This window comes from Crinia signifera, chromosome 8 (genome assembly GCF_055691185.1).
Source record: "Crinia signifera chromosome 8, ASM5569118v1, whole genome shotgun sequence".
Classification (NCBI taxonomy): Eukaryota; Metazoa; Chordata; class Amphibia; order Anura; family Myobatrachidae; genus Crinia; species Crinia signifera.
Genome location: NC_139224.1, coordinates 132516129 through 132535022, shown reverse-complemented (window position 1 = coordinate 132535022; position 18894 = coordinate 132516129). Strand labels below are relative to the sequence as shown.

Here is an 18894-nt window from a genome sequence, read left to right as displayed (position 1 = left end):
TGATCTCTATTCCGTATGAAGTGTATTCTGTGCTCTCCTCCTTGCAGTGAAGTGCTGCTGCGGCTGGTGGGTACAGGGACCAGCACTCTGTGTACAGGGCTTCAGTTCCCATTTCCACACATGTAGTTAATCTTCAGGACAGACTAGTGTCTGCTGAGGACGTTCCAGCTTTCATTTCCCACGTCATGTGAAGGGTGGGGCTGAGGGCTGCCAGAGTGACTAATGCCTAACCAAAATGTGTATTCTGGGCAGTGAATACAGGACAACCATTTATCTGCATCTCATAGCAGCAAGTAACTTATTCCAGTGCACTAGTCATGGCTGACCCGTCTGGTTTCTTTCTCTGCATTTCATTTTAAGCTACCCTTTATATGCATAAAGGCAGAGATGACATCTACTGTAATTTACCTGAAGTATCAATGTCCAATCAGGAGCTTGTTCACCCTTTGAGTGCCAACATATCTGTGAGAGATGCTCAAAATATCTGCTAAAGATGGCAGATAGAAGGTAAACATTACAGGTCATTATGATGAATACAAATGTTTGGCAATTTTCACCCCAATTTTGACAAATTCCCTTGGCACTCAAAGGGTTAAAGATGACTTGGAAACCGCAGGTCAGCCGAACACGCTGGAATATTATATTATTATGGCGCCACCAAGTGCATGGAGAGCCATACAGGGGGGGGGGAATTACAATACACACAAACAATACAATACAGAAAAGTTCAAATTGTGACATATTAAGAGTGACCGTTACTAAGGATATACCCCACTACTTGGACTGCACCCCACGGACCTTCTTTCGGGTTGTCTGCCCAGAATCCGGTACGGGATCTGGGATCCATAGTCCCCATGCCTCTGCTATGTTCAGAGTGGGTTGCAGATATCCTGTTATTACTAAATGCCCACAGTCATCTGAATGAGAACAGAAACTAAATGTGACAGGACCTGGTTGGTGACTTTGTGAAACCTGGGTGGGGGGAATGTGTTGATATCCTATGGGTGGGGGAAGGGCCAGATGTATGTCTGTTGTTATGTCACCCTGGGTGTGCTTGAGGGGAGAGTGGTGATCACTCAGTATTTACTCTGTATGTGGGGGAAGGGTGCAGCCTTGTACATAGCTTCGGGAGATCTTTCATAATGTGCTACACTTGTTGTTTGGGCTACGTCCTCGCTGTCTGGGGGTGAGGGGCTTATTACAGTTCCCTACCATGTAAGTGCTGGCGGCTGTACACTTTTACTGCTGGCACTGGGGGGAGAGGGAACGTCTTGTGATCTTATTTGAATGCGGGTCTAGTTAATTGCCACTGTTAAGATGTTGTATTACTCTGTACCTAAACCTTTACATTTATTTTAGTTAAACATACTTAGAAAAGCCTCATATTTTAAATGTAAAACATCAATACATAGTGTTCACTCCAGGATTTGTTTAGGGCAGGGTGCTGACCACCGGGCAGGGCACTTTTTATATTAGAAATTTGAACATTTTTAGAACCCCCCCCCCCCCCCAAAAAAAAAAACATATAAAAATAAAAAGTTGCACACTGCACTAGGATTACGCCCATTAAACATTGTCATTACATATTCTGTTGTAATGACTATTACACATTATGGCACACCCTGTAATGCCTCTTACACATTATACCACACACCATAATGCCAATTCCACATGATGGCACACACCGAAAGTTCTCATCGGTATGTTAGTGCGGTAAGGGCACACAGTGTCACACACAAAAAGGGCAGGGTGCATTTTGAGGTTTTAAAAATGGGCAGGGTGCGGCACCCTGCAAAAAAAAAGCTTAGAGGGAACACTAATACATTGCTGAGCTGCTAAAACATTGATGCATAGCAACCAAAGGGACCTGGCTACAGGGGCATCAATATTATTGTACTATTATTGCTGCTGGGGTAAGGGAAATCAACAGAGAAGAGCATGAATCAGAAATTCCAGTGAGTATTTCCAGGTACAGACCTACTGAGGCAGAAGATGTGCTGTCCATCTGTTGTGGAACTAAAGGCGGCCATTGGAGAACTATTGGCTCAGCGACAAGCCTGCTACAGATCATACTGTTGGCTGTCTGTCTGGCTTTCCTTGTTCTGGATGCTGGACGTTTCTATAAGGATCTATACTAATAATATAGGTCCCACTCTAATATAGAGCTTTCGGCAGCTGTCCTTATCTTACAGCTTTTACCTCCCAAATCTGGACAAATTTCCGGTCTGATGGTATTAAATGAGTGATCTCTTGCTGCAGCTCTGTTCTACATTTATCAAGCAAGCACAGTGGATAAGCGGGGGCACACTATGCAGTAGCCAACAAAGTGGAGGTCCAGCCACCCACTTGCTATAGATTTTGATGTCCAGCTATAGACTCTCAGCAATTTAGATCCAGGATTGCATCAGTGAGTGTCCTACACTGGGGTAGATGCTGTGCCCCATAGGTGAGCTTAGCGCTTGTGAAATACTAGGCTGTCCAATCGCCTCATCCACACCCCTTCAGCCACCCAATTATTGCTGCACACACCTCAAACCTGTGAGCAAGTGATACTCTACCTCCAAATTTTCCCACTGCACAATGAGGTTGGCTGGAACATAGTAACATAAAGGTAAGTTTTAAGAGAATGTTTAAAGCCGGGCCAGCTTTGAGAGAGTCTGGGTGAGCGATGAAATGTGTTCCTGAGAATGTAGTCATCTCCAGCTAAATCTGGGTGGTGATCAGTAGAAAGGGAATGTGGACAGAGATGAGGTTAGAGATGTATCGGGTGGGATTTATTAAAGGCTTTGTAAGTTAGTGTGAGGGGTTTGAACGGAAAGTGAAGGGAGAGAGACCGGACACTGGAAGCGGAAAAAATATTAAGGGTGGTCTTTGCCATGAAAGTTTCCGAAAGCGGTGGGACATCCAGGACGTGATGGCAAGCTGGAGACAGGAGAGAGGATGAAGGGAGAGCAGTCAGGGGAAGAGGAGTAGATATGGTTGTTGTCAGTGTGTATAGATCAGGGCTGGGCAACACCGGCCCTCCAGATGTTAATGAACTACACATCCCAGGATGCCTTGCATCAGTTTCAGCATGGCCACATAGCAAAACTAATGCAAAGCATCCTGGGATGTGTAGTTCATTAACATCTGGAGGGCCGGTGTTGCCCAGCCCTGGTATAGATGGTATTGAAGGCTGAGGGAGCTGATGAGATTTTTACGGGAGGGAGAAGAGAACAGAGTTTTGGGGGTATGCCTAAATGACAATGGGGGTGGGTGGAGACAGACAGCAATTGCTTGTGTCTCCTTTTCTCTCCATGAGCCAGATGTAATAAGCTTGAAAAGTGATCAAATAAAGGGTGATAAACCACCAGCCAATCAGCTCATACCTGTCATTTTTCAAACCCAGTCTGTGACATGGCAATTAGGAGCCGATTGGTTGGTGGTCTATCATTCTATTTTCAAGCTTAGTACATCTGGCCCCATCTCTTGTGCATTTTGACTCCTATTAAAATGAACAAGAACAGCATTTAACACTTCACTGAAAATAAAAAAAAAGTGAAGCAAATAAAAACCCACACCGTATGCACGCTGCGCACTTCGCATGTTGGCAGTATGTGGATTTTTTCTTAATTGTTTCCCTTATTGGTTTGTTTGTTTTTGGGCTGTGTTTCGAGATCTCTTAAACCTAATAAGAAGCGCAGCAAAGGCAGATAAACCTGTACCTAAAAATAAAAGAGAGCGCACATAACACACTGTGTTTGTGCACAGAATCCAAACGACGCTTCCAGCGAGATGCTGTTTCTGAGCTCTCCCTATTTCTTCCCAGGTGCCCAACTTAAAAATCACTGAGCTAATGTGAACATCCATAAAACCCTCGCTCTTTACATGCCATAGGGAACTTCTGTCTTATATTCTCTTTTATCATTCCCTTCAAAAGATCACAGGGGTGTGTGAGGTTTCACCTAGGAATGACTGCAAATCAGCCATGTCTGTGGTTTGGCATTGCAGAGATTCATTGTTTCCTTGCTGTAGATCACTGAAGCATTGCCGTATTAATCATTGCTACAGACCTTCAGACTATTGCTAAATCCATCAGCTCTCTGTAGACCTTTGCGAATTCCTGAATCCATTATCAGTGCAATTTTGCAGCCTTGATGCACAAACACCTTTTCTGTCATGAGTCCAGCAACTTCATTCACTGCTATAATCAGCATGCTGACTTCATCGCTTCCCAACAAAGCATCCTTACATTACGGCAATACCGGCACCATCTCATCTAAAGGTTCACTGAGTATTTATTATTCTGTATTCCTGACCAGCATAACCGTGAAAAGCCCCAGATTCAGGTCTGAGCAGCGCTTGTTCTGAATGTGTAATATAGCAAAGTGCAGAATATATTATTTGAAGGTTGTAATTGCAGACTGTGCTATTTAGGTTTTTATTTGGAGTGTGGTCATTACTATGTACCTTTAGAGGATTAAAGAAGCCACAGTGTGGGGTTAACCAATGCACTAAAGCTGTAGTGATTTCATTGAGTAAAACAGAAGAAAGGAAATCGGTCGCACAAGATCACATAATGTGTATATGGATGACCCCCAAATACTTAATTCATAATAATGATATGTACAGTAGGAGGTGTGCTACCCCAGGACAGTAAGATATCACAACGAAAGACAGAACAAAAGGAATGTCCTGTTTATGCGGGTGCACCTGTTTGTTAAAATTCAAAATCTTTATTAGGTATTAATTAAGAGAAAAACTGCGAAATGTTTAAAATTAACAGGAAGAAATGGACAAACAACAATTAAAGTAGGAAAGTTAACAGTTATTAAAATAATGGTGGCAGACAGTGAGCTCTCCGTGATATCACTTTTAATAATAAGGATGGATTAAAGTGTGCGGACGTGTTTGGTGTATTTTCTTCACAGTAAATATGCAGAGTAATATTCTCCACTCAAGAGGTAGTCGCACTGACTCTGCTAGCTATGAATGACACCAGACACTCAGGCTTGTCACCCTCTTACCCAGTAAGTGACTGGGACAGATACAGGGGGTGCCCTAAATGTGGTGTCTGGCTTATTCAATATTCTAGTATATCTAAGGCTGATAGAACTCCAATGCAGACTTGCATGTGAGGAGTGCTATTCCTAGCCTTAAGGGTGACCGGCTGCCGCTCGTGTCCCGTGTCAGTACTACCAGGATCTGACAAGCTATCACCCTGTGATATTCAGCGTGATGCTCTGGGATCACCACTGTTGCAAATGAGTGTATCTCAGACGGCTAGCAGTTATCTGCTGTTGGTGCTGAAGTCAGCCACGTATTCTCAGTGCCTAATATATGAGCTCTGTGGCCGGGCACTTCCAGAAGTCGGTTGTGGTTATCGTAGGTACCTCCTATACTTCAATGCCTTCCCAAGGGCTGCTTTAAAGTGCGTAAAAATACGTATATGTACAACACAATAAATATCAGGAGTAATACATATTTATTTAAAGTGTGTGGAAATAGATGTTAGACACAGTAAATATCAGGGATAGTACAGTTCACTACGGAGGTCACACCACAGTCACTGCTACGTGTACAAACACCTGGCTAGTACCCTAATTACCCAAAAAATGACTGGGACCGATATAGGGGCTGCACTATTAGGGGTGTCAGTTTAAGTGTGCAGGGATGACTGATTATGCTGATAATTTTCCACTGCGAGCCCGCATGTGGAAGGTAATACTAGTAGCTATTGGATAGCCGACTGGACACTCATATAGCATCAAATTGGTGTGCGGGTCTCTCAGGCTACTGCGCTATGATATTCAGCGCAGTGCTCTGAAATCCCTACTCATAGACAGGAGCGTGTGGATGCCGGCTAGCAGTCCTTAGTGACGGTGCTAAGCCTTCCGTGCGTCCTCTGTGCCTGTATCAGAGCTCAATGGCTGGGCATTACAGAGTTCGGATCTGGCTCTCGCTCGTACCTCTTATACTCCACTACCCTTACAAGGGCTGTGGAGTGGCGTCTAAACTAACACACATAATCAAAATGACATCCTGATAATGAAAATAATAAATGGTGAAACGGAGAGCTGATTCTGTCTGCGCACCGCTAGCCGGCACGCGCTTCGCAGAACAGCTTTTTCAAGGCCTTGAAAAAGCTGTTCTGCGAAGCGCGTGCCGGCTAGCGGTGCGCAGACAGAATCAGCTCTCCGTTTCACCATTTATTATTTTCATTATCAGGATGTCATTTTGATTATGTGTGTTAGTTTAGACGCCACTCCACAGCCCTTGTAAGGGTAGTGGAGTATAAGAGGTACGAGCGAGAGCCAGATCCGAACTCTGTAATGCCCAGCCATTGAGCTCTGATACAGGCACAGAGGACGCACGGAAGGCTTAGCACCGTCACTAAGGACTGCTAGCCGGCATCCACACGCTCCTGTCTATGAGTAGGGATTTCAGAGCACTGCGCTGAATATCATAGCGCAGTAGCCTGAGAGACCCGCACACCAATTTGATGCTATATGAGTGTCCAGTCGGCTATCCAATAGCTACTAGTATTACCTTCCACATGCGGGCTCGCAGTGGAAAATTATCAGCATAATCAGTCATCCCTGCACACTTAAACTGACACCCCTAATAGTGCAGCCCCTATATCGGTCCCAGTCATTTTTTGGGTAATTAGGGTACTAGCCAGGTGTTTGTACACGTAGCAGTGACTGTGGTGTGACCTCCGTAGTGAACTGTACTATCCCTGATATTTACTGTGTCTAACATCTATTTCCACACACTTTAAATAAATATGTATTACTCCTGATATTTATTGTGTTGTACATATACGTATTTTTACGCACTTTAAAGCAGCCCTTGGGAAGGCATTGAAGTATAGGAGGTACCTACGATAACCACAACCGACTTCTGGAAGTGCCCGGCCACAGAGCTCATATATTAGGCACTGAGAATACGTGGCTGACTTCAGCACCAACAGCAGATAACTGCTAGCCGTCTGAGATACACTCATTTGCAACAGTGGTGATCCCAGAGCATCACGCTGAATATCACAGGGTGATAGCTTGTCAGATCCTGGTAGTACTGACACGGGACACGAGCGGCAGCCGGTCACCCTTAAGGCTAGGAATAGCACTCCTCACATGCAAGTCTGCATTGGAGTTCTATCAGCCTTAGATATACTAGAATATTGAATAAGCCAGACACCACATTTAGGGCACCCCCTGTATCTGTCCCAGTCACTTACTGGGTAAGAGGGTGACAAGCCTGAGTGTCTGGTGTCATTCATAGCTAGCAGAGTCAGTGCGACTACCTCTTGAGTGGAGAATATTACTCTGCATATTTACTGTGAAGAAAATACACCAAACACGTCCGCACACTTTAATCCATCCTTATTATTAAAAGTGATATCACGGAGAGCTCACTGTCTGCCACCATTATTTTAATAACTGTTAACTTTCCTACTTTAATTGTTGTTTGTCCATTTCTTCCTGTTAATTTTAAACATTTCGCAGTTTTTCTCTTAATTAATACCTAATAAAGATTTTGAATTTTAACAAACAGGTGCACCCGCATAAACAGGACATTCCTTTTGTTCTGTCTTTCGTTGTGATTTCATTGAGGTATGAGGGGGGTCCTGCCTCATTCCTCTACTAGGTCTCCCAGATGAAATAATAAATCATATTCAACGTTGTGGTTATTTATTTTCCTCATATAATAGCAGGGGGCTGCATACCCTCCCGGAATGGCCAGGAGGGTCCCGGAAATAGAGATCCCACCCGGACCGGAAAGGGGGGGATACTCTCCCGCATTGCCCTCCATCTCCCGCAAACCGGCACTTGGCGGCGGGGGGAAGGGGGGTGGGGTCTGCGGGTAATATGACACAATCACAGCATTTTAGCCCCGTCCCCCGCAGTGCAATGCCTGAAATACCGGCATTGCATGGCAGGGGCGGTGCTAAAATGACACAATCACTATAGACACGCCCGAGTATGGCAGCCCGTCCATTGCTCCGCCCCTTTTTTCTGCCAGTGATGGCCCCGCCCCCCCCTGCTTCACTGAGCTGGTTGCCCTCTCCCGGAGAGGGCAGCCAAAAAGTCGGCAACTATGTATAATAGATGTTGTCGCGGCTCTCTCACCAGAGAACCCTGGCCATGCCAGATGGCTCACCACACATTGCTGGTGCATTGCTGTCTGCTGAGCAGTCTGTGGTAAGCAGTATCACTCAGCACAGGGCATCCGAGCCCCATGTGTACCAGCCTAAAGGTCCTGGGGTATATTTCATACAAGCAGTTACAACCTAATGTAATTGAATTAATATATGCCCACACACATACTTACAGTTATTACCTATTGAATTAAATAGACCATCCCCTAAATGCACCATATCCCACATTTAGCTTATCCGTATTCATGGCCCATCTCCCCGGCATCTGACAAGCTGTGTCCCTCTAATTTCTCTGAGCTGTCTGGATGCAGCCAGGAGATGTGCAGTCTCTGACTGACACACACTGATTGCTTCTAAAGCCCAGGATGTAATATGGTGCTGCTGTGTGAGCCTGGGGAGGGAAATGGGGGGGAGAGATCAGAGAGGCCTTCCTGCCACTGTCTACATTCACAGCTGAGCGCAACTTGTTTCCCCCTCCCACAGACACATATTATGTGCTCATTCCCCAGAGATGTGTCTGCAGCCACCTGGGCTCATTAGCAGCACACACTCCCTGCAGGGACAGGAGGTAAAATGTCTCAGTGGTGGGTGGGGGAGCACTAGTGATCTGTAGGAAATCGCTATATGAATTACAGGCCTAATGGTCAACAATGGGCCTGATTCAGGTTGGTTTTCAAAAGCAAACTCCTTTAAATGGACAAAACATGTGCAGAGAGAGTTATGGTGTGTACACACGTTAGATGTGCCTTAAGATCCTATCCACGATCTGATCAGATAGGATTGTGGATAGGATCTTAAGGCACATCCGATTTGCATCCTATCTTGACTATATAGTGCAGATCTGCACTATATAGACAAGGCAGCCAAGACTTTCTGGCTTCCGATACATGAACGCGCATCGGGATCGGATCGGGATCGCAAGGGTTAAAACCCTTGCGATCTGCATCCGATGTTGATCCGATGCCGATCCGATGTTGACGATATCGGACCGTGTGTACACACAGTTGGGTTGTTTTGTTTCTGTGCAGGGTAAATACTGGCTGCTTTATTTTTTTACGGCAATATAGATATCAATTACAGACCCCACCCAAATCTAATTCTCTCTGCATGTTACATCTGCCCCACCTGCAGTGCACATGGTTTTGTCCATTAGAGAGAGAATTTGCTTTTGCAAACCAACCTGAATCACCCCCAGTGTGTACTACGTAGGAGTTGTAGTAAGCATGTATATAAACATCTATTCTGTAATTTGTATTATTGTATAAATAGAGGGTCTGAATCAGAGGTGCTGATTAGAGACTTCGCAGTTTGGCTGATTATCAAACAACTGCGCTTGTACAACAGCCGCATTGCACATGTGTGGACATAAATAGCGACAAACTTCATGATTGTGATGTAGCTGCAGTTTGAGTGACAGGAAAACAGATTTTCAGGGCGGAAACCTTGCAGACTTCTGCAAAGTTGCAACTCAGTGATCTGGCCCAGATTTGATATTATTAGTCCAGACTCCAGATGCAAGAAATGCACATATAACGTTAAATAAGCCTGTATTCTACATTCACTGTCCGGCGCAGTTTCACATAAATGGCTGGTAACAGGAGATCATCATCTGGTGCTGCTGAATCCCCCTTTTTTTAATCTATTTTTTTTGTTCTTGAAAACTATGCCTGCATTATACTGTACGAGGCAAAACAAGGTTGTGTAAGGTCTTACCAGGAAACGGTTATTGGGTCACCTGTACGTTGGTCGACATGAGTGTATGGCTGCAGGAACATGATGCTGACAGGGACGCTGACTATGCTGGCTGCGATGCTGACAGGGACACTACGATGACTACACAAGTACCCTTTCTATATTTATACTTGGACTGATCACCAGGCTGTAAATCCCCCTGACTACATCCTCTTTCGTTCTTCTATAAATAAAGCAAATAGAGAGATTTCTGGATAGGCCATGAGGGCAAACGCTTAGGGCGGCCCCTGCAGGAATAGTGTCCTTTAGCTGCTGTGTTATTGGTTACAGGTTTGTTTATATGGAAAACAGTCAATCTCAGCAAGAATGCCATGTGTCTGGGTAACTTCTATGTTACTACACCCAGGCAAAGGTTACGTTTGTAGTAGTGTTTATGTGGTGGTTTGGTATTGGTCTCATAGGTAAATCTTTCTTCTTTAATAAGTTATCATTTATGCAAAGACCATAGGCCTGAGTGCACAAGTCTATATATGTAAATGCATAGTGCAACACTGATTGTTACAGACATGATCTGGGACCGGTATTGATCCACGTCACCTCTTTATTGCACATCTCGATGTTCTTGTCACCTGCGCTTCCTGCATGTCACTGGGGTGCCGATATTGTGTCCATGTAGACACTTGATTGATAAGTACCTGTCAGCTGGCTGCCTGGGGCTCACTGAGAACACTATGATAATAAGGGGGTGAGTACCTTGCCTCCTAAATTTGGGACAGTCATTGTAAGTCCTACATTGATGGCACTGAGGGTTAAATCTAAACTGTAAAAAAGGATGATGTATTAGCTATAAGGGAAAGGCAGACAAAGAAGTAGCTCATTTTGGCTTTTGCCATAAATGAGGAGGAAGCCATGGGGGTATAGGCAATATAATGTATATAGAATCAGCTTTATTGGCCAGGTATACAGTACTTGCATATACTAGGAATTCGATTTGGATTGCTGTGCAACAGCCCGGGTGTGAACAGTGACAGTACAGATATATATCAACAATCAGGGACACGGAGAACATTTGTTTACTGAGCTGCACAGCACCCAGGCAGCCATTCAGCGGCGCCACTTGGTGACTGCAACAGTCAGATTGGTAGACAGTAAAAAAAACAACAACAAAAAAAAACAGATATAGAACACGACCGGGTAGGGACGGGGAACATGTTTTGGTTAGAGGCACAGTTCCTAGGCAGCCGTCAGCGGCACCATCTTGATCTTTGCTATTCACAGCACAGGGCAGCAGTAAATGGGCTCAACAGGCCATCTGCCTTTCAGCACACCACAGGGGTCAGCCAGCGTGGACGGATCCTGAGGCTGTCCCTCTGTGGGGCCAGAGTGTCGGGGGCCCTGGCTGGAGCCGCAGCTAGGGGGGAGAGCCAGTCTTTGTGACACATCCCCTCACCTGGTTGCGAGGGGATGGGGGGGAGGGGGAGGAATTGCCAGGGCGGCCTTACAAGGACTCAGTAAGCTGCGAGCTTCATGGCTTACCGAGTAAATTAGAATCAGGGCCTGAATCTGTAGGCATGAGAATATAGCCTGGGACTTATGAGGTGCTTTGTGCCCCGTGCCTCAGTGACATCACTAGTTGAAAAGCTGAATCCAAATTCAGAGTACAATGTGTGTGTATAGGTCATTCATTAAATGAAACAACAATAGTATGGCGAGCGCTTCCTTCCCAAATACTAAATACTTCCAACACATCGTAAATAGAAATGTTTAATATATTAAACTCATATAGGCAGTGAGGAACAGCAGATTCATAAATACACAAATAAACAAGGAGTGTGACCTGTGCAATGCCGGAACCAGCATAATACTGTGCGGTATAAAGGTCTATGTTCTTACTGAGGATTATGTGTGTGTAAATGAGGATCAGTACCAGGGTGGCACACTTCTAGGCGCCACACCAGTCTTGTTGGTTAAACAAAACATGATGTCAAAAGACAGTGCAAAATAGTTTGGTAAACAGACAGACATCATGAAAATACATCACACGTCAGACTAGTAATCTCCCATAACCCACATTTCTCAGGAGAAGGAAACGTCAATAAATGTCCCAGGAATTATCAGTGACCACTGTCCACAAGAACCATATTCAGGTTCCTGTCAGCTTGGTGTCCTCTCAGCACTTGGTCCTTCTCTGGTGTAGCACACGCAAAGATAAACTGGGTTCCCGGTGCATGATCTCGGTTGTGCGACTTAGTCCAAGAGTGGACACCTTGGTTCCGTTCACCTCTAAGATCTCGTCTCCCACATAGAGTAAGCCGGAATAAAGCTTGGCAGTGTTGGCATCACTCATTTCCTGCACGTATATACCTGCACAGGAAGAGGGGGGTCTTAGATGTTGGCCAGAGTCCATATCAATCCCACAGTGAGATCATGGAGGTATCTACTTACCTGAGTCTGGCCTTCCATTGCCAGATGAAATGGTAAACCCAAAGCCTCCTTTTTCTGGGCACTTCAGTTCTAGAAGGCGAGTACCGTCCGGGTAAACCTCTGCTACTTTCCCTACTGCGCGAGCCATGCCAGGCGATCCGATGTCCTCCACGCTGAGTACCCGCCTGCTAGGGGGGATAACCAGTTAGCAGTGCTGGACACAGGACAACACTAGAACATGCAACGGCTGACGTCTGTTCACAGTTACAGCTCGCTAGGGTTGTCGCTCTGACCTGACAGCTATGGCTGTGGATGGCTGGTTGCGAATGTTTGCGGAAAGGGTCGACAGCATGTAGAGAGACAGTTGATAGGTCAACATGCACACGGTCGTCATTGCCAAAAGGTCAACAGCAAAATGTTGACCATTTCAACACAGACCCCCCAATTAGTGTAGCACGCCATGCCTCGGGCAGGAGTCTCACTCTGCTACCGCTGCGCTCACCACACTTTACCGCTCCCAATTGGAGTCTATGTGCATATGAAAGAATGAAAAACCCACATCAACCTTTTCATTGTTGATTCTTGCCATGTTGACCTAATGACTACCTATAGAGACACTTTCAACCTATCATCCCGATACCATTGGGAACACGAGCAGTGCGGACATCTTTAACAGCCATAATTGTTTTAATTGGGTCCAATCTATGTAATTCATATATAATATATCTTATTAGAGGGATAAGGTGTTCACCTATCTCTGTCATGTACCCAAATCCATAGAACTCCTCCTCTATTCTTATGGAAAATAACTATTTGTTCTTAGAAGTGTCAGTGCGATCTGAAAACAGCACTGGCTATGTACATTATTGGAGAGTCTTCTACTAGGTATACAGTGCTGCTCCTGCCACACTTAGGTGTAGGATAATAGGGGAGCTGCCTGTTCTTACTGCCTGCTCAGCTCATAGCACATTGTCTATGTGGACAGAGGATGTGTCACTGACAGCTATCACGTCACCATGTCAGTAACAGCCTATACGTGTCCTGCCGGGCAGAAGTGATAGTAACTAAACACTGAGGAGGAGCCTAGATTTGCGCACTCCCTACTTTCCTTTAGTGTGTGGTTTTTGTACATATATGTCACAGTACACGTGTGCGTGTCCAACTTTATTGCAAATATTACATGACGCTCTCCGCCATTATTATTTTAATGTCAGATTTATTTGGAATTCTATCTTTGCTATAATTTACTTAATGTACAATAAATACAAAGGTGATATACTGATCTATAATCATCGTTAATCACATGTGGAATCTGTTCTGTCCTGTGAATCTGACTGTTCCCTTACTATATGCAATAATGTATAATATTAGAGCAGCAGGCTCGCACTGTAGCAGTGCAGCATCTGGTGTGTACCTTGGAGCATTTCCTGTAACGTAAACTGAAGACCGGTCCGATTTTCCCAGCAAGTTCTGAACAGAGGACGCTTTTCTTGGTAAATGAAATGGCGACATCTGGTGGCAAATTAAGAGTACTACATATTAGAGGAGTTTATTATGTCACATTTACATTTTAAATGTCCTTGTAATTAGAACTACGCCACGACTAATGCCTATCTGCCTATTTACAGTGATTTCTTTATATGTAACAACCGTTTTTTGGAGAGATAGTCACAAATATTAAACATCCCTGGGATTTAACATGGAGGGACCACAGCAATTAGATGCACACTATGCGAGTTGCTGTTGCATTTCAACACTGACCACGGCACCGACTCTTACAGCCCAGTTTAATCCCGAATCCGCTCAAAAAAGTGCTTGCAGCCCTTTGGCCACTAAGTCACCAAGCATTAGGTCGACTTGCAAGAAGTTTGACAAGACTGTGTAGGTCGACATGACTGAATGTGGCTAGGTCGACAGGTCATTAGGTCGACACATGCATTATGTCGACATGGGGTTTTTATAAAAAAAAAATTTAAGCCGTTGTGGGAGAATAAAATACCGTGCCCAAAGCATGATGCGGTGCACTTTTTTAGTGTCAATATCGACTGTCAACATTCGGGACAAAAAAGGTGAAAAACCCTATGTCGACCTAATGCTTGTGTCGTCCTAATGGCCTGTTGACCTAACCCATGTCGACATTCAGTCATGTCGACCTTCAGTTATGTTGTTGTTGTGCCTACTCACACCTCAATGGATTGACCCTTAAGACCGCAGAGCTGCCCCCTTAGGTGTCTATTAGAGATGCTATGAAGTCAGATTTGATCAAATTCTGGATGGCAAAGAAGCGTGCATTATCCTATAGTAGCACATGGGCAGGGATGGCAACAGAAATCTAAGCCCGATACACTCATGTTTGATTCCCCCATCCCTCCTTGGAAGGTTCAACCCGATTGCACATTGGCTAGTCTCTCCAGTCTCATCCTCCTGTCTGTCTCCCAATCTCCAGTCTCTTTCCCCTCTCTGGCTCTCCCTCTCCAGTATTATTTCCCTCTCTGCGGTGCACCAGCCACCCCCAGCACTGTGTCTCTCCAGAAACTGCAACCTCTTCCGCCTGGTTTAGTTAATTGGACCTCATGCCAGTTTTACATCGATGACCTCTCTTCCCCTGACCTCTCCATTTTCTACCACCATGTGTTACCAACTGCTATAGATCTCGCAATATGACCTAAAGCTTCAGAAAAAAGTTTTCTGTATTTCTGCTAATCTAGAAGCAGGTGTGATAATTACTCACAGAACAACATAGATTTACTTAAATGTGCATGATTAAAGAAATCACCAAAAAACATAACTTGCTGGGGGAAATTGAGAACCCCCTGATCTATATCTTCAACCTTCCTACAGCTTCACAACATCTATAATTCCCAATTCCAGAATCACCTGCCAGTGTGGATTCAAACATTGGGGCAAATGTACTAAGCCTGGTGAAGAGATAAACTGGAGATGAAGTGGAAGGAGATACCCCACCAGCCAATTAGCTCCCGGCTGTCATATTTCAAACACAGTTGATTGGCTGGTACGTTATCTCCTTCCACTTTATCTCTTTGCCAGGCTTAATACATCAGTTTCCCTATTATTTATTTGAATATCTGCTTCTGGCCAATTATATGGCTGTGTCTATACAAGTGATGGGTGCTGACAGCAGTATGTAGGTGCAGTACAGATTCCCATTTCTACATTTATATTTCTAATGTACCATTACTCTGCATGTTTAACCAATGTTATAATCAGGCTCACGCAATACTTCCCTGCATTTTATCACAATGTTTTGTGACCTAATATTATCAGTTCGCCATTTGTTTCTGTACTGCCCTCTAATACAGTTCATGTAAGCTAAACTTACTTTGCTGTAAATAATGTGTGGCCATAAATAAGAGTTAAGGTCCATAGACACTGGGAAACTTTACCCAGCGTGTATGGACAGCGATGATGTGAAAATTGCTCATTGCATACACGCTGAGCGATTTTCCCCCTGGCCATCGATTTTCACAGGGGGTGAACGGCTTTCCATAGCAGGCCTTTAGGGAAAGCCGCCCACCCCTCCGCTCATCTGCTGGTAATACCAGCAGGTGAGCGGCTCCGCCGGTGATGATGTGGGAGCGCTCACCACTCATCGCTGCCCCGTACACACTGGGTGGCTTTTGAGCTCCAAATCGCCCAGTGTGTATGGGCCTTAATGGTTATGCAGCAACTTGCTGATAGGCCCAAATCTGCACACAAATCACAGCAGACCTGAAGTTTGCTTTCGCTGCCAGCAGATGGGCCAATCCTGGCACTCGGTAAGCTCACTGTTACAACTGGTCATGCATTTAGGAGTGGAAATAAAGCCAGGGCTGACCATTAATGCCCATTCAATGTGGTTGGAATCAGCCAATAGCAATCTTTATCCAAAACAAAATAGTAATCCCTTCAATTTCAAATCGGATTACGACATACAAGCCTAATGCTTGGCATCAGCTGCAATGGCACACTGGCATAACGTAATAAAAGCTATCATTTAATAAGTGATCGTACTAATGGTATGTACCTGCAGGGCAATGTGGCGGCTGACAAACTTAATTAGATATTGGCTGGCAGGGATGGAGGAGATTGAGCAGCATGGCCCTCATTCCAAGATAGCAGAAACAGACTGTGCCCAGTAGTATTTCTACAGTCAATTCTGATGCCGATTTGCACTAATTTGCATCGACTATATAGTCAATAGCCCAAGATCGATCATAGGCGCAGAAGTATTAAGCCTAGCGAAAAGATAAAATGGAAGGAGATAACGCACCAGCCAATCAACTCCCAACTGTCATATTTCAAACACAGCTGATTGGCTGGTGTGTTATCTCCTTCCACTTTATCTCTTCACCAAGCTTAATACATGGGCCCTATTGGCAGATAATCCACAAGAACAAGCATAATAGCAGTTATAAAAAGCTTCTTTTTGGGCCATTGTTGGGTAAATCTGCCCCCAAGGAATGTTTATTGCTTTCTCTATAAATAAGCTCACAAGTTAGAAGTGACTGGCCCCTTGCATTAACAATGACGGCAGATCTCCTTTGCCTGCTATCAATTTCTGAACTTAATGGAACGAAAAGGGTTAAAGTGTTGCGATGAAAGAGTTGCGATCTGATTATCAGCTCATTACTAATAGTGTAGAACAAGTGTCAGTGCTTTGTGTACAATATATATGCACAGATAAGGCAGGTGCTGGAGGCAGATAAGGCCTTGCCAGTACTGAGAGGAGTCAGCCACTGTGCATATAGAACAAGCTGTGTTATTTAAGGTCCGTTCAGCCAGCTCCACTCACCAGCTTCAGAGACTGCAGCGATGGGCTCTTCTTTATCTTGCCCACCTTCACCGACCCATCGCTCGAGTCATTGTCCCCGTTTGTTTCATGAAGGCCTGGGGGAGATATCTGCTCCAGACTAGAAGACTGGAAGCGCTCCAGCTTGTGCCGCGAGGTCAGGCCAATGCTGTCGAAAATTCTCCTCATCCCGCTACGGATGTCGCCCTTTTTTACCTCAGGCTGCCAAGAGCTGGGGAAAACACAAGAGGTTGTTTGCTCAAAGTCATGTCTCATCTACTTCACTGAGTTCACACATTAGGTGGCTATTTAAGGCTCTATCTGACACATCACAGGCGCCACTATGAGATGACAGATATATGATTATACAGGATGTCCACCGGCCAAATGGATCTTGGATCACATCTGAAGATTATATTGCAGGAAACTGTAGAACATAATCAGTCCTCTAATGGTAAACAGATGTAATTACATGCATTAGGTAACATAGGGGCTGGTGTATGAAGCAGTGCAGAGAGGGGGGAAGTTGTCTATAGCAACCAGTCAGGTTTCAAGAAGCTTGTATAAAGTCCATGTCGATCTATGCCTGTCGACACAATGTATGTCAACCAAACAAAGGTTGACCCAACGACTATACCTCATACACATTGGGCCTTATTCTGGTTCAAACGCAGCACTGCAAAGGTGATTTAAACGCCACCCACCACTCGCCCGCCCGCCCCCCTCCGCACGCCAAATTGACCCCATGGCTGCGAATGGACCACATCATTCGATGGCCAATGACCATCGAATGATTTGGAATGAGCACACAAAATGTAAGACACTCTCTGGTGTCTTAGCTTTGCATGCGCCCAGTGCGAGGACTGGATGGTCAGCTACCCACCCCTGGCTGCCGCGTCACTGCCTCATTTCCATGGGAACACCCATCCGCCGCCATCCCCCGCCCACACTGGTGGGTGCGAATGGGAAGGCGAAGTTGCAGTTTGCTGTGCCTGTTCACACCCGGCGTCTGCACATGTGCAGAAATGCGCAGACGTGAAACATTGTTCCCCTGTGCGAATGCGCAGGGGGGCAAAGGGACCTGAATAAGGCCCACTGCTCAATCAGTCGTGACTTACATCACAACTGCGCGGGCTTTGCATTGTCAATCACCGATGGGTTGTTCAGCGAGTGCACAGGCTGTCAGCGGATCATCTGTACACACAGCACGATACACCGATATATCAGCAACGCAATATGTCTGTAAACAACGTTGTACACAGTCATATAGCTGGTACACACCGGCCAAAGCACCATAGATATACTGTCCGTTCAATTGAAGGGCCGATATATTGGCCAGTGTGTGCGCCACATTAGTGTGCCTTGAGGACCGAGAGTTGGGTGTCCATCTATGAAGCACAATGGAACGAGTCAGTTGCACATAAATATACAAGTGCCATATATCAAATTAACCAGCAGAGTATCCCGGTGCATCCTAATTGCATATGACTAAGGCAAATTTTCCCAAAGATGACGCCCAGCACAGCATATAAAGACACACCAAAATGTATATATCATATAATTACAAAATGAGGGAGAATGAAACTCAAATTGAATAAACAAACCTTTTAAATGTACCACAACTAACCACAGACATACAACTAACCAGACAGACAGACATACAACTAACCACAGTGCACACACACATTATGATTTTAATTGGTTGATTTGGTCAAGTTAAATTCTTCAGTCATTGTATGTCCCAGTGGTTTTCAATTTTTTTTGAATCAAGGCACCCTATACGATCAGAATTGTATCCACGACACCTGAGGCCAAAAGGTTTTTATGAGAAATTAAGGAAAAAATATCA

General features: G+C 45.0%; 2 protein-coding genes across 5 annotated transcripts in view; one reads left to right on the top strand and one right to left on the bottom strand.

Moving 5' to 3' along the window:
* STX6 (syntaxin 6) overlaps positions 1-18894 on the top strand; it is a 132189-nt gene that overhangs the window by 36459 nt on the left and 76836 nt on the right. The window lies entirely within an intron of this gene.
* The window catches only part of KIAA1614 (KIAA1614 ortholog), a 28574-nt gene continuing 21263 nt past the window's right edge, over positions 11584-18894 (bottom strand). For 2 of the 3 annotated variants that reach the window (XM_083157178.1, XM_083157177.1), the window contains 4 exons: positions 17049-17277; positions 13671-13768; positions 12278-12444; positions 11584-12196 (listed from right to left, as the gene is read on the bottom strand). In XM_083157178.1, coding sequence (XP_083013304.1) covers positions 12003-12196; positions 12278-12444; positions 13671-13768; positions 17049-17277 — 688 coding nt within the window. In that variant the 3' untranslated portion in view covers positions 11584-12002. The remainder of the gene's footprint in view (positions 12197-12277; positions 12445-13670; positions 13769-17048; positions 17278-18894) is intronic. The other variant, XM_083157179.1, reaches the window with a different exon arrangement.